This window comes from Scomber japonicus, chromosome 14 (genome assembly GCF_027409825.1).
Source record: "Scomber japonicus isolate fScoJap1 chromosome 14, fScoJap1.pri, whole genome shotgun sequence".
NCBI lineage: Eukaryota > Metazoa > Chordata > Actinopteri > Scombriformes > Scombridae > Scomber > Scomber japonicus.
Window position 1 is genome coordinate 23721856 of NC_070591.1, and position 17247 is coordinate 23739102.

Here is a 17247-nt window from a genome sequence, read left to right on the forward strand (position 1 = left end):
ATACTGTATTCTCCATGACTGCATAGTTAATCCCGCCAACTCTATGAGCTCACTGTTTATCTTCCTCATAACCGTGTCGTCCAGCTTAATAGTTAATCTCTGCATCGACAGGTGGCAGAGCATCAGGGACAGCTGGCAGCACCAACCGTAAGAGGCTCCACCGAAGGCCAGGGTACATGAGAGGAGAGCAGTCTAGACTACAGAGCACTAATCATGGGCAGGAAGAGGAGGAAGAGGAGGAAGACAAGGAGCAAGGGAGGATGCCCTGCATTAGGAATGGAAAACCTGGACGTCACACTGACATCACTGAGGCACCTAATGCTCAGAGGACGAGTCTAAAGCCTGCTGTCAAAATGTCTGTAATGAATCAGCAACAGTCTCATAGACCCACGTGTAGCTCCTGTCAGTGTAAGAACTTTCTCTGCTCTGTTAATCATCATCTTCCCCCTGTGGACTGCAGAGCTGTTAATGGTACATGCAGCCATCACTCCTCATTGCTACAGACTGAACCTAGATTAAGCCCAAGCCCAGCACCCCAGCCTTCACCTCAGTCCAGGCTGAATTCCTCAGTAGACTCTTTCAACTCCAGCTTCAGTTTCATCCAACAGTCTCTCAACTCCAGCCAGAGGACTGAAACAACCACACTATCACAGGAACCAGAACCACTTAATCAGTCAACTAATGTACCTAGTACACCTCATAGAAAACCATCAACCTTGTCTCTTGAGCAGTCAGTCTCAAAGCAGTCAACTCTTGTCCAGCCACCGCCCTCCTCTGTCTTGGGCAGCCAGGCAGAGAGAGAGGAGCTGTCATTAGGCGGGAGATTTTGGCGGGAATGTCTGTGGGGTGGCAGGGAGGGAACATCTGATCTGCCCGATTGCGACTCTCGATCTCTGGATCTCACATCTTCATTGTCAGTGGACTCAGACACCGCCTCTGCTTCCTCTGTCACCTCTGGCTACGAGAGTGCCACGCCTGCTTCGGAACAAGGCTGGGACAATCTCGTGAAGAAGTATGAGGGCGTGCTGCAAGACTGCCTCCAAAACAACCGAACTCACACCAAGGTGGGCATGATTGATTTAAGATATGAGTATGATTTGCAGGGTTGAAGTCAAAATAGCCTTAATTGGGTTTAAGTTGATTCTAGAACCGGTTAAGACTGAGATCAAACTAGTTTAGAAAAAAAGCTTATTTTTATCTTATCAGAAGTTAGATTTATGTCACTGTTATGTCTGTAAGGTATAAAGCTGGGGTTACTAGCTGTTTGACGTAGTTAAGAGTAAAGTGTGAAAAAAGAGGGAACCATCTTAGCCCTGCTCTATGCAAAACTAACAAAATCCACTTAACCACACCTCTGAAGCTCAATCATTAACTTGTCATATCTTGTGCACAAAAACTGAGATAAAAATGAAACATTGTGGTTTTATGGGAGTTTCTGAGCTGGACTATTTATACTAGTTTCCCCTGTTTTCAGTCTTTATGCTAAGTTAAGCTAACTGACTGTTATATTTACTCTACGGACATCAATCTTCAGCCAATAAGCACATTTCCCAAAATGTTAAACTATTCCTTTAAGACCAAGACAAAACTACGAAATAAACTGAATGCATATGATTTATACATTTAAAATAATTAATAATGATTATATAATAATAATAATGATTATTTAAACTACTGAGCCATCATGAAAGATCGACTTCCAATTACATTGGGCCAGATGCAAGAACCACTTGTACACACAGATTCGTTCTTAAACCAGGCGTACGGGTGATTTACGAGGATTTGCAGTGATCACCAGTAACATCAGGGATTGTCACCAACATAACATTTGTGGTAGAAGACGCCACTGCCTCTGGTCTTCAGAGTCTACTGACCTGGATATTTCTTTTTAACATCACTGTATGCTCACTACCACATAACAGAGAAATTAATAATGTCGATTCACAGGCTGAGCGTATATTATATTGTCTGTATTTTAGAGACCCCTCTGCAGAAAGGGGGAGCCAAGCTCCAGGGGGAGCCCCCTGGCTCAACCCATTACTCAGGGTGTGAACTACACGAGATGTAGGCAATGGGCAAGTGTATACTATGTCCTGTTCATTAAATTGCACTTCTGAATCCATAATTATGATGACATTTCTCTGTTTGCAAAAGTATTAGGCTATTTAGCATAAAGTGGTAGGTGCTATTTAACAATTTAGGTAGATATGTCAGTCATTTAAATTGGCAATTGAAACTATGATATAATGCAAGTTTACAGTATAAATATTAGTGGCTGAAACTACAAAGCAACTTGTCCACAGTTACTTTTCCACAATGCAAACTGACTATTAATTACTTTTATTCATTTAACTGAAATATTGGTGATCGAAGTTATAGTTTAGCTCCATGGCTAATGACACCCCTATCAAGATGTTTTTGGCATCTAATTCATGTCTCTTCTTAGTGTCATTTTCATGAATGGAGCTTCTCTACAACCTGCCAGATGTCTGACCTTATATGGTATTTTGGGGGCGTCATTCATGTCAATTGACTATTCTTAGAACACTCATTCATTTAGAACAGGTGGGATTCATCATGTTTACGAATGTCATTTACGACTATTTCCTGGCGATACGAATGTTTGATGAATCCGACGTGGCACACTCGTAAATTCCACCTCACGAAAATAGTATGACAGATTTAAGAAGAAAAATACGAACATATTCTTGCATCTGGCCCATTGTTTCCAAACTGTTTTTCTGTCAACTCACAACCCTAAAGGTCAAAGGTTACATTGCAAAGAGTGAGTTTTACCATCTCAAGTAGTTTAATTTCAATATTTTTTTAGGCCTGAAGTGGTAAACCCGCCCTGTATTTGTTCTAATTTGTCATTCATCTCAGGATACCTAAGATTAATTTTGCTGCCATGACCCTAGGTTGGCAACCAATGCTCTAAGGCGTAAGAGCTTACTCACCAAACAGAGGTGAAAACTCAAAATATCCTCTGGCTGATTAGTTTTCTTTCATGTGATACAGTTAGAGCAGTAAAACTTAATAATGAATGTTTTAAACTTCATCCCCAAATGCTCAATTTGCTGACGTGGTATCACTTTGAAATGATGGTCAATGGTTTATTTGTTTTTTTTGGGGGGCATCTGGCAACGGTTTAAAGAGCATTGACCTCTGGACTGTTTGGTAATTTGTTCTTCTGTTTAATGTATTTCCCTCTCAGGTTGAGTCCATGATGTTGAAGCTGCAGAGACTCCAGCAGAAAGCCATTTTGGATGATGACTATGACGCAGGTGAACTTAAGACTTTCAGCTGAGCCTTTGCTTTGATAAGTAGGTCATTACAGCTTTTACTGACAGGATGCTGCACAGCACTAGTGGCGGGATTGTGTTAGGAAGAAGAGAGCTTCATTTTAATTGTCATGTTTTATGCCTTTCTTTTATTTATTTTTATTTTTTGCAAATGTAATATTTAAAATGAATTGAACATTCTCAACAAAGTTCTTAAAATTTACCTTTTTAGATGGAAAGAGGACAATGTATAGAAGAAAGCACTGTGGACATGAAGCTGTAACAGTGCAACATACAGTAACACTGTGGGATAAAATGATTAATATCGAGGTTGAGCTGACATTTTCAATCAGGATACAGATATTTGTTGTGTGTGTTCAAGATGAGAGAAGATATGGGAAGTTACCCAGTTGCCATTATTGGATTTCTTGCTAACTGAATTAGTTTTGGATCAGACTGAAATGTTTGATAAAGTACGTGAGGACACTAGACCACATATTAATTAGAGCTGAATAAATGTTCTTCTGTTCACTTCTCCTGACACACATTTCACACTGAACTTACTGCACAGTTTAGTGACTCCAGTGACGTGGTATCTTTCAGTCTGTCTGATCTTGCGTTATCCTGCTTGCCTCATCAGATCAGTGAGCAAACTAAAAACTAGACCTCATGAAATGCTTAAAAGTAGCACAGATATCATGTAAAACTGAATCAATTTACACTATATTTACATATTTACAAGCACTTATTGATGTAGCGCCCTGCTTTTTATATTCTGTAGTCTGCATGGAAAAGAATCAATGAACCCTCAAACCTGACACAGCTGATCCAGACTGCATTTTGAATCTGTGTTAAAAAAAGAATTGCATTTATCTATGTTTGACCTAAATTTGTTTTTAAGTTTACCAGAGGAACGGACTGTGTTCTGACCCATTTCTTGGACCTTGTGACAGAAATAAATACCAACATCTGCTCTTGGTATCCTGTAGACCTTGAAATATTTAGGCTCAGTAATTATTTGGGTCAGTCAGTGTGTCTTTTTAGGTTTTTCTGTTTGCTTTTTGATATTGTGTATCTCAAACCTCTTTCTGCCCCCCCTACACACACTCCTGGTAACCTAATTTTCTCTATGGCTGTCAGCAGGATTGAAAAAACAGCTTTCCATGAAATGCTGAGAACAAAAATTACACAGTTGATTTGATTTTCTTGTTGAAGAAGATCTGCATGTTTTACTCATGGATGGTTATCGTTTTTAGCTTTAACTGCTAGGTCAGGTTTGTTTACAGCGTCAAGAAATTAGACTTTAACATGAATTATTCAGCATTGGCAGTGGTTTGCTCTCTCTAATGAATTCTAGTTATCATTAGGCAATTAATTTAGGAGTCATGTGAGCTGTCATGTTATTTCAGTTAATTTAGTCATAGTTGTTATGACCTACAATAATTTACTTTCTGTGCAGTCCTTTCCTCATTGACCTTCTGACCAACTGACCTATTTTAGCACATGATGTTGCACTTTATTTAGTGTGTGTATGTATGTGTCTTTTCAGCTGAGCGCTTTGGGAAAAAGCTGGAGGAGTTGTACAGGGAGCGAGGATCTCTGAAGCTGGGTTTACCCTCCAGACAGCACAGTGTGGCTCTGTTCCTTGAGCGGCTCAGACAGGTGGTGCACAGCGCCCTCCAGTGGGCAGAGTGTGGTCATCGCAGGTCAGTCGGGCAACAATGGCATCAGTGCAAGCATAACTCAGACTGGTCACACCCAGCAGACAGGAACATTATGATCTGTTTTCATCACTGGGTTTTATGAGTGTCTGTTACAGGCTGAATTATTATTAGAATCATTAGCTAATGTTTTAATATTAAAGTAAAATGTTATCCATGATACATGCAGACTAACCTCTATGATATTTAGATGTAGTTCACTGTGAAGTGCATGGTGGTATGAGGTGTGGTTAGTTTTTAGAAAAATGATTCTTTATTTTTTTCAGATTTCATTTCATGCTTATTTTGTGTATTTTTTTTAAAAAAGACAGTTAGTGGACTAAATGACTTTCTCACACAAATTTACATGAAATTATTCTTTGACAGTATTAAGCATTTTGTTTAGGTTTATTTTTTTGTTTTCATTGTTATCGGCCCTTAAATGTGAGAAAAGAAAGGGTTCTATCTCAGAGATCAATCTCAGACTTGGTGCTATAAGGCTCCATCTATAAACCACCAATTATGCTCAGAATGTAGACAAGAAAACCAATCAGATTCCGTCTCTTTACCATGGGACCTCACTGTTCTGACTGTGGTTATAGGAGCTAAAAAGATGTCCCTCAGTCTTCAGTTTTGAAACCTCCAAATAAAATACTTTATAAAAATCATGATGAGTGACACTGATTCAAACATGAGTTAAAGTCTCAAGAAAACTTGTGTTTCCATCTACCATGCAGGACAGCTAGCTTGCTAAGTTTAATAATACAGTTAGTATCACTGTTAGCGATAATCAATGTTTTGACTACTTTTAAAAAATGAGCAGTGAATGCCAACATGCTAATATGCAAGAATATGATATACATTCAGGCTGCTAGTTGCTGATGCTAACTCTACCTGCTGCTAACTGAGTTCTGTTTAATGTGAACTTTTGTCCTCCAGCAGACACAGTGATGACTACAGTCTCTTTGATTATGATCATGGTCTCTCCTCCTTTAAAAGGTTGTCAGACAGGTTGTCAGACAGAGGGGGAGCCGTCAAAAATAGACTGTTGTAACAGGAAGGAAATCAGGTGGGGCCTGTCCAGTGTGTATCCTGAAAAAAAAGTAGCCTAAACCTCAAAAACAATAGTTACATGTTTATCTTTCCTATCTCAGAGTTGCAGTTTTAAAATGTGTGCATGAAACGCTAGGGCAAAATATGCCCCCCAAGGATTAGGGGTCATCTCTGTCATAGCTCACCTCTGAATGACCAGATAAAGCAGATATGGTAATGGAACAATAATATTACTCTCAGAGACCAAAACACTGGAAGACTCCATCTATCAAAGTTATAATGAAAGAAAAAGTTAAAACACTGTTTCAGAAGCATTTGTAGTGAGTGTGTGTGTGTTTTTTGTGTCTGGGCGGCAGGGAGAACGCAGAGCCTGATGCAGGGGAACGGTCCGACTCGTCTCAGGGTGCACTGCATCGAAGAGATCGTCTGATCCAAGAGAAACGGACAATTGAGGTGAATTCAGCTCAACCAGTGTAGCACAGATTATTTCTGCTGCTTTGTGTCACATATGTCTGTGTTACATATCCTTGGCCTTTCTGATGTGTCCTGAAATGAGAAATTATGAAATTATTAAAAACCGTAAGTGTGAACCTCATTAATGAATTTAGGCAGGGTTAATATGACAATAAACTTACAATGCAATATACTGTAGTTCTCAATGTTGTAATAATTAAAGTCCTACTATAGGAAAATGTATCATGTTTTGTCCATCATACATACAGTAGAGAACTGAAAAATATCTGAAATGGACCGTTTAACACAGAATTAAGCCATGGATTATAATGCAGGTGGAGATGGAGGAACTGCAGCAGAGGCTGGCGGAGCTGAAGGACCGCAGTCGATGCCTGGAGCAGCAGATCCAGCAGGAGGAGCAGCAGGTGGAGGTTGAGGAGCTGGAGGGCTCTGTGTTAAGGAGCTGCACCATGGCCCAGCTTCGTGAAATGAACCGGACCCTGCAGGATCTTGTCACCTCTGAAAACCGCACACAGATCTCCGTCGCTCCTCCACCCTCCATGCTCAGGTCAGTCTCACTGGATATGCATGCAGAATATTTAACCAGATTCTTCTTGCACTGAATATTTTTATGTTAAAGCACATTAGGGATGATATGAAATATATTTGCCATATATTTTGATTTGCTGGAAGATTTATAAGAATATGAGTATATATGAAGGATATGCAAGTTAAGTATTTTATTAAGAGTTGATGTTTTTTTGACTTAAGAGTACTACTGTCACAAGACTTCATTTAGGGGAAATTACTCAGATCTGAAAGATGGTCAAGTCCAGATGAGGAAACTCAAGCATTCACTGAAGATTTTCAGACATATCTCTAGCTTTTACTGGCCTAGGATGTTTATATGCTTTTCATCCATGTGGTCCAACATAGTCGAAAAAATGTGCAAATTGCATGAAGAAAATGTAAATGTCAAATTGCACCCTGGAGTGCTCTGCAAAGAAGTATTTTCAAACCTTACACATTTGCATTTTACACCTGAGTGTGGTGGTTTTCATTATCGGTCTCTGGGCTCAAACTTTGATTGGTTGCACTTGACATTTGCCTTCACACCCACACTGTTAAAATCATTTGCTGGTGGGACCATTATATGCTTTATCTTTACTTTACTCATTTAGTCATTTTATTTGATTGTAAATTGAGGACAGATTCAATTCAAAAGACAATATTCAACAATTACCGCGCCTTTTTAAATGAGCTTCTTTTAAATGTCATTTCAAAAAAGGATGATAAATAATGTAAATAATGTTTTTATAATATTAAAAAAATATATGAAAAATGTATCCCTTAAGTCAGTATTGTCACACAATCTCTGACGGTACACTGGATTTTAATTTTTAAAAAGAGATCTGTGTGTTTAATACATTTTCTGTTGCTGAACAAATCAATTAATTCAATCATTGTAGCTCTAATCCCCTCATCAATTTATAACACTCATCAGTAGTGGCACCACCATTGAATTGGACAGTAAAGACGATTCTGTTGTGAATAGTCTCTAAATAGTCATTTATTTGAAAACACACACACACACACACACACACACACACACACACACACACACACACACACACACACACAAACACACACACACAGTCTATCTACAGAGTATATAATCCCCATATTTTCCCAGATTTGCCTCCTCTCATGCTGTAGTGTCCTCACAGTACCTGCAGTACTGCCGGTCACCATGTGGAGCTGCTGGAGAGCTGTTAGTTGCAGTGACACTCCAACAGCTATCAGGCCATGAATATTGCCTTACATCACGTCACGTATTTTCTTATCATCAAATTGGTTCATTTAAAAGAGGCTGTGTCTTGAATTTCTCTGAATCTTTGCCTCCCAGCTTCATTCATCCTCTGTCAAACAGTGACATTTTGAAAAGAAAATCTTACTGCAGGATTGTTTTGTCTTTTCATGCCAAGAAAGTAGATTAAACCATCATGTTTCAACCAAGTCAAATCTTCAGCCAACATCTCAAATAACTGCATGGAAGAACTTGACAAGTGAAGAAAGAAAAAACGGGGCAAAGCTAAATGAATTTAATGTAACCATCTTTAAGACCTTATGGCCAATAATTGTACTTCAGATTCAAAAAGGATGTATCAAGCAGTCACAAGTACTTTTTCTTCATTCCTCACATCCCCTACGCTCTCTCAATCCTCTTCTCTCACACCTGCTTGAACCTGCTCTGAATTTTAATGGTTTTTCTAAGATGCAAATGATTACTTTGCATCGTACCCTCTGAAGTTAATAGCTTGTGAGGGAGCCCTGTGGAAAGCCTCTCTGTCTTGCCACTCGTTAGAAAGACATGTAAATTGTACTTATCGCCTTCTCGGTGGCGTGACCCACCATCACTGGCATAAATTGATCTGACATATTCTCATCCGCAGTGGAATGCATTTATTCTCATTACTGATTGAAATTGTGACCTCAGATTGGATATTCAGCTGCACAGCTCAGGGTGGTGCACTTCGGGTCAGCATGATGATTGTGTTGCAGGTCCCCTTTCCAAATAAAACAGGACATTTCGCTCTCGTATCAAGGTGTATGTTCTTATTAGAATTGGATTAATAAAATCTGCACTGTCCAGAGTCACGGCATCCTTGAAAAAAAGGCTGCTGTAACACTGATGTTCAGAGACGTTTTTCTCTGACTCACCCTGGACATTAGCTTGAATAACATTTAAAGGGCATACTGATTTTTGTGATATGAGACGGTTTCAAGGTGACTGTGTTATTCATAGTAGATTTCATGCTCCGTTTTTCCATCTACTAATTGATTTATTTCTCTGTCATGAAATAATATGACCTTAATGGTTTGTCTCTTTTGAATGTTTACAATCAGTAATTACATGCTTTAATACTGATGACATTTACCCTTGATAGCTGAAATATTGATCTAGACATCTAGACAAATACACTTACACTAAACAAATTTATATTGACTGTTTGTGTTATCATGGAGGCTGCTTCACAGGTTCTGTTTTATAGAATTGTTGATTATAAGAAAATAATGATTTAGAAACCCCGTTTCTAAATCAGGAACATAGGTTGCATTGCATTTAGAAATTAGAAGTAACGGGTAGAATTGTTATCATGATCATTTAGTAGTAGCCTATAGCCTGACTAATACTGGATTTTTGAGGCCAATACTGGTATCGATATTTGGTAGGTTTGGTGATTGGTTTCTTGACGTCGATACATTGGAAAATCTTGACATAGACATTTTTTTAAACACAAACGATTAATCTTTATAAGAATCCCTTTGATTTGTTTTCTTTAGTTTTCAAATCTACTCATCAGTGCTCTCTGGTGGATAAACTAAGTAATGAAGACACTGTTTCTAAATAATCTCAAATCTAGTTTAGAATGCCTGTACTGAAATTTCTTGTATTTATCGGCTGACATATACCAATTTTAGATGTCTGAACTTGAACAGTTGATGGAGAATTAAGAAGAGGCAGGACCTCTTGGTACCTACCACCTGTAGTTTTTCACTATGACTTTGTTTTGTGTGGACTCACAAGGTATTTAATCAGATGTGATTATTTTTTAATTTCTTTAATCTACTATGATATATATGTACATGGATAGATAGATAGATAGATAGATAGATAGATAGATAGATAGATAGATAGATAGATAGATAGATAGATAGATAGATAGATAGATATTATATGAACATCTTTCAATTTTGGACTGATGTTTGAACAAAACAAGACATTAGATTTTTGGACTGTAGGAAACACTTTTTCAACATCTTTTATTTTATTTGATTTTTTTAGAACAAACAATTATGCCATGAATAAAGAAAATAATGATAATGAAAATAATCATTAGTTGCAGCCCTCATTTTTACTCCTGCTCAAGGAGTAAATGTGCTTTCAAGTTTGTGCACAGTATAAATGTAAACACATTATATGTTCAGCTAGACAGCATGTGATATTCTTATTCTGTTTGTGAATATTAGCAGATTTCTTGCTTGAAGTTCATGCTCTTTAATGCACACTCCAGATACAAGGATTTAGAGTTATTGGTGCCTACTCTTGTGCTTTATTTCATTTGACACGACTTTGAATGAGAACTTCTAATAAAAGTTATAAAATATTCAGTAATTCTCTTGAAAATTCTGTGTTGCACAAGAACACAAGAGTAAACTTTTTCTGTTAATCCTTGCATTTGTGTCTTTTGATTGTAACATTTGTATTTCTTTCTGCAGACTCCAGGAACAGGGGCAGGCATTGAATCTGTCCATCAAGGAAGCTACAGCTAAAGTAAGGCACCCTGTTCCTCAGACACGATTTACTCCATAACACCTTAGACTTTTCTCAGCATGCCGAACATGAGTGAATGTGTATGAAAATCTAATAAGTAAGTCAAAATAGAAAGTGTGCTATGTGCCAGCTTCAGTGTGTTAAATAGGCATACTAAATGGAAATGTTTGTATTCATGTGCTTATTTCTATTCGACAAGGCAGTGGACTCTCCATCGTTGCATGGGAAGAGTCTGAAGCAATAGGAGATGTCTTTTTGAATAAACCCTGCTTAAAAATCTGAGACAATACAATGCTGCCAAGAAATACAGTTCTGATTTTCTCTGCATTTCTGATGAGACATAAGCAGCTGAATAAGCAAAGTAACAAATTGCCAACTTTAGTTAAGATTTTAATCATAGTAGTCTTTATTGTAGTTGTCATTTTAACAGCTATGAGCAAAAGATTTCACTGTGTGTGCACTGTGTGTCTACGTGAAATATCTGTTGAGCTAGCGTTGCTTTGGTGGGTATCTCTGCGTGTCTTGTGTGTGAATGGCTTTGCATGCTTCCCTTTATATGTGCTGTGTCTCTGGAGTTCCCTCTTGCTTCTCTGGAGTTTGCTTTTCCCTCTTATTGATCTCTACACACAGATCTATGTAGCTGGAAAGAGCCAGAAGCAGTAGAAATCTGTAAAAAGTGGTGGTTCAAGGAAAGAGGGAGGAGGGCACAGCATGGGGGCAGGGAGCTCTGTAAAGACCTTTTTTATTGTTAGCTGTGTCCTTTAGAAACCTGTCATCAAATGGTTGGTTGATGCTGCAACGGTAGTTCAAAAGAATATATAGGTTTTCCACAAAGAGACACAATCACAATATTGACTGTTATTAAGTTCAAATGAAATGTTTTGTTCCTAAATGAGATATCCACCATGTGGAAAATGGCACACATGCTGTGACAAAATGATTGCTGGCATGAAAATAACTTTCACTTTCACCACTGACTTTTGCAAAATTGACAAATAGCCTGATGTCTTGAAATGAAATTACCAATATCAGAATTTCTACAGTTTGAAAAGCACTCCAGAGCAGTTTCCAGTTCATGTGATGCATGAAATAAAATTATGCAAGCCTATTTGGAGAAAAAAAAACAGTTCTGTACTTTTTGTGGGAAGAAAACTCCCTGGAGAGATGTTCTGTCTCAGAAATACCAACCTGTTAGACAGCCTTTTCAAAGTGTTGCACAAATCTGTGTCAGATTCAAGAAGATAATGCGTCAGAAAATCTGCTCTACATCCCTTTGAGCAATGAAAATAGTTCCTCAAAAGAAGAAGAAGAAGAAAGCTCACCATGGGGATTGTATCTGGCTGTAACTCAAAGTGAATACATTGGGAAAAACAGAGGTTTAAAGGGCAGAGTGAGGGCAGATGGGGGGAGCAGACAGGCTGTATCTAAAGCCATCAATTCCTTGATGAATACTGGAAAGCTGAGGTGCTGCATCCCCATCAGGCCTGTGACATTCAGGGCCTTTTTCCTCTCTGACATTCTAATGGCATCTTTCATGGAGATTTCACATTTCCCTGTCTGTCCACTTGAAATAAAAAAAAGCATTTCCTTTCTTTCTAAAGGTTATAGACAAGGTAACAGTGGCGTTGATGCTCCGCTGTATATTTAAAGGAGGGGGAGTGTAGAAGGACGGAAATGAATCTGTAAGGTCTTGTAAGAATGAGTGTCAAAAAGAAAATGAAAGCAGTATTGGAAATGTTATTCATCCTGTGGGATCCATGTGTCTGCAAAGGTTTTGTTAGTTACCACCCTCCCCCCGTGCTCTCTTCCACCTCTTCTTCTCTGTCTTTTCCCTAGGTGGTCATGAGTCAGAGGCTGGGCAGCAGCCTGAGGAGGAAGGTCAGCGAAACTGAAACTCAGCTCTTGGCGCTACATGAAGCCAAACTGGCAGCCATCTCAGGTGACACTCCATTCAACCCCACCCCGATTCACTCCTACATTTGACATCTTTTATTTACCTCATTTACTTGAATCTCCTGCCATTAGCCTCACTTAATTACGCCATTAATGATCGAGACACTCATCAATGGGCGGTGTAAACGTAATGTCCTCCTGTGGTGCACCGGTGCAGGTAATGACTTCAGCAGCGCCAAGGAGCTGAAGGCTGAGATGAAGGCGGTGTACCTGGAGCGGGACCGGCTGGAGGTTCTGGCCAAGAGACTGCACAGCCTCAGTTCAGGGAGCAGCCAGGAGCTGACCAGGATGAAAGAGCAGCAGCAGCAGCTTAGGCAGGAGCTCGAGCAGAGGGAGGTGCAGCACGGTGAGTCACTGAGGCCAGTCTGCATTAAGATCACATGAACTGTTTACATCCCAAAGGAGGAACCGGGCTGCTGTAGACAAAAGGATATAACTAGAGATAAAAAAAATAAGCAAGCAGGTGTAGCATCCTCATTACTGCAACAAAGACGTTTTAAGGGAAACGAAGAATTCTCACTACCAGCTATTAACAATTTCACAGATGTTTGTTGTTTAATTTACATAACTTAACAGGGTAGTTTAACATTTTGAGAAATGTGCTTATTCTCTGTCTTGCTTAGAGTTAAATGAGAGATCGATGCCACTGTAATCTCTAGATGATTAGATTAACATAAAGACTGGAAACATGGAGAAACATCTATCCTAGTTCTGTCCAAATGTATAAAAAACCACTTACCAGCACCTTTAAAGCTCATTAATTAACACAGTAACTTTGATGTCTTTTCAATTGCTGTTGCCAGGCAACCAGCAGAGGCTCCAGGAAGTGACTGCTCCAGGACAAAAAGTAGCCCCACACATAATCCCCCATAAAAATCACAATTTGTGGTTTACACACTTTGTTTTTTGTTCTTTTAATTCAGCATCAACAAACAAGATATAACTTGTTAATTAGTGAGCTGTGAGGTGCTGGTACGTCGATGTTGGTACCTTCAGGCAGAGCCAAGCTAGCTGTTTCCCTCTGTTCCCAGTCTTTGTGCTAAACTTATTTAATTGGTTGCTGGATGTAGATGAATATTCAACATACGAAGATGAGAGTGGAATCAGTCATCTCATCTAACTCTCTGCAATAAGACGAGTAGGGATATTTCCCAAAAGATCAGATTATTCCTTTAACTGTTGTGTATTCCCATCTCCAGGTTCATTCAAAATTCTAAAAACTTCAGAATATATGACAGATTTTTTCTCTTGTGGCATTTCTATAAACTGTAGATTACATTTAATTACTAACATTTAATACTTACTGGCTCATTAAATAATGATATAATTAACTTAAAATGATATGAACACTGGTGCGTTTGTCCACTGAGACGAGAAAACATTTGTTGTACTTTTGAAAAGCAACGCTGTCTCTCACTTTGAATAAACACCTTTTAAATATCAATTAAAATGCAAATCATTAGAGCCCTTTGAAAAAAAAAGTCTTCTCTTGATGTTGCTCTATGCCAGGAGGACATCAATGGACAATGACTTTTCTCCCAAACGAAGGAGAAGTGAACCGCTGTCAGTGGGGACTCGGCATCAAATGAGTTAGCAGCAGGATTGGCAGTTGTTAAGAGGGAGGAGGGGTTGTGGGGTGTGCAAGGGAAATGAGCTTTAGATTGTGTGAAGTAGCCAATTACCTCCGAGCCACTCACAGCAGACATGATGTATCAGCACTCACACAGTCTCTGACTCTAACAGATCTGAATGCTGCTTAAAGAAGGATCTTGCTTTTTCGGGGAGGGGGGGATGGCGGATGGGGGTGGAGGGGGTTCGATCGTTTTGGCCTCCTAGCACTGGCATAGAGATAAATGGATTTTGACGGCACCACCTGCAGTGCTACTCTCTCCAGTCCATCAGTCACAGGGAAATTTCTAAAAAAGGTCACTTCACTCTCTGAGGCACTGAGACAACAGCATAAAGAAGGGAAGGGGGACAGTAAAGTGAGACCAGAGTGGGTAGTGAAGGACTGGGGACTTCAGCTGTGGATCAGGCTCCTTCTGCAACCCTAAGGCATGCAATCAGCCATCTAACATGCTCTGTTATCTATATCATTACGGCCTGTGGCTGCAGTGTCACCTTAAGCATTGGGCCATTGTCTTTTCTTAAATGCATGTTCTGATGTCACTAGGGGGCACCCTTTCATTGTTCCAGTCAGGCTGCTTGGGTGTTTATTATATATGCACTGACCTGATATTTTGTCCATAGAAGGTCCATATCTTTTATATTATTATTTTATATGATTGTATTTACTAGCAAATGCGGTTATGTTTTTTATTTCTTTAACTTGTGTGTATTATAGCTGCACTGCTGCACACCTTGACTTGCTGAGCAGCCAGGGATAGCATTAATCTCTCCTGACAACCACCAAAGACATGTTCAAGTTCACCTCAGTATCCTAAATACACTGCGTGGCTCACACAACGTAATGCAGATCTCAGGGACACAGAGGCTGGGAAAGCAGTGACATGCAAATGCTCGAGCTAAACAAAGGAATGGGAATCAGGTGGGCAACACGTCACCATGAAGGAAGAGACGGCAAGTTAATGATTGGTTGTGCGCCTTGCTTAAGTGGGCGCACACAATATGGCAGCAGGCGCAATTTCACAATGTGTTGCTGACACCAAGCAAGGGGCTCATTAAACTGTCATCCTATTTGGTAATAAGGGGCTGGCACACGCTAGCTGAAAACTGATAGCCCACAAACAGCACATTACCATTTCTTTAGCTAGAGGGGACTAGAAATTACTGTCTACTTCAAAGTCAAGATGGCCATCTCATTGGTTTCTGAGGTATTTATAGCGCATGCTCATGATACCAGAGTCATCTCATGACAAAAGAACATATTCAAATGGCCTATTCTCATGACATGAGCGTTGAAGGAACACATAGTTTAGCTGACACAAAGTCTTCATACATTTCAGTTGAACTACAGAGATTCAGCTTGTTGAACGTCTCCACCCAGCGTACTTTGTGGTGTGAGGCTTTTTGGCCCGGGAGCCATTATGTCCCTAATTACCATTGGCACAAGTGCTGATGAATACCAAACCCATTATAGCTGGAGGTTTGATTCCCTGCTGAGAGTATAATTTTGTCCCCATGAGGGATCTCGAGTGATACTAAATTTACAAATAAATAATTGAAGAGCTGAATAAGATGAGTAAATGACCCCCAGGAGTGAGGACATTAAAATGTAGATAGAAACTAGATAGACAGCATTTATTTTAACAGGGGAAACTAACTGAGGGCAAACCTCTCTTTTCCAATAATGCCCTGTGTAAAATCAACAATTATATACAAAGCATATATACAACGCAAACACAAGACAACAGACTTACAAAATACAAAAAAAAAAAAAAAACACAAAGAAAAAGAGTTAAATAACCATTGTACACAGTGACAAAGCAGGCAAAAACAGCATTCATTATATAAAACATTGTTTAACAGAATCTTAAAAAGATCTAGGGATATAAACGTCTAATTTAAGGGAGTCCTGAAGCTTATTCCACCCATGACAAACAGGTGAATGTAGTTTTCAAAGTTCTGTGTTCATATAGGACATCCAAGGTAATGAATTCTTGTGAATGAGTGTGGTATTCCACATTTCCAAGTCTTAAAAGTTATGATAAATAAAATGGTAGCTTATTTCGGATGGTTTTATAAATAAAAGAAGAGGCAATGTCTTTCCCTTCACGCAGTACTGTAGATGATGTTCACCCCACTTTCACACAAAGGATACAATGATGGGTGTTAAAACTGTCACCTCTTATAAATCTAAGAGAACTGTGATACACAGCATCAAGAGGTTTGATGGTATGGACAGCTGCATGCATGTACATTACATAGTAATGAATGGAGCTGTACAAACCACTGAGCCTAGGTCTAAGTCTAAAGCCTAGGTCCTCCAATGTTAACATGATAGGACCAAGTATTGAGCCCTGTGGCACCCCTTTAGTAACTTCAAGCAGCCAGATTGATGACTTATTAGGATTTTGAGAGACATGTAATGCTAACAATTCAGATTCTTTTGGTGGAGACACAGAGTGTTACACAGAGACCAAAAGCTTTTCTCACAAAACAAAGTAACTGTCAAGTGCAATGACATAATTCTTCATTTTAAGAGACAGGGTTTTCTGTTAGAAATAAAATAGTCAACGATTGGTTGGTTGGTGGCAGCCTCAGTGTGTGTTCCTTTTGATTTATCCAACTATTCTAGTAATGCTTATTTAATGCTATTGTTAGTATGCAGGCGGTATATTCTGTATCAGTCAGGTAATTTAGCTTTCTGTGATGAAGACAGTAAGCAGTCAGCTTCACATGGCTCCAGTGCACCACATTTAATTAGTGTTTTTGTGTCTTTTGCTGGATCTCCACAATTTATTCTGTCTTCATACAACTCCCACTCCACTGTCACCTTTGTGCTTTATTT

At 39.2% G+C, this 17247-nt stretch overlaps 1 protein-coding gene across 1 annotated transcript in view; it reads left to right on the plus strand.

The window, feature by feature from the left end:
- disc1 (DISC1 scaffold protein) overlaps positions 1-17247 on the plus strand; it is a 46252-nt gene that overhangs the window by 4693 nt on the left and 24312 nt on the right. Inside the window, exons 2-9 of the mRNA XM_053332775.1 lie at positions 112-1064; positions 3215-3284; positions 4831-4987; positions 6391-6487; positions 6823-7055; positions 10769-10823; positions 12660-12762; positions 12934-13122. Of these exons, the coding sequence (XP_053188750.1) occupies positions 112-1064; positions 3215-3284; positions 4831-4987; positions 6391-6487; positions 6823-7055; positions 10769-10823; positions 12660-12762; positions 12934-13122 (1857 nt within the window). The remainder of the gene's footprint in view (positions 1-111; positions 1065-3214; positions 3285-4830; positions 4988-6390; positions 6488-6822; positions 7056-10768; positions 10824-12659; positions 12763-12933; positions 13123-17247) is intronic.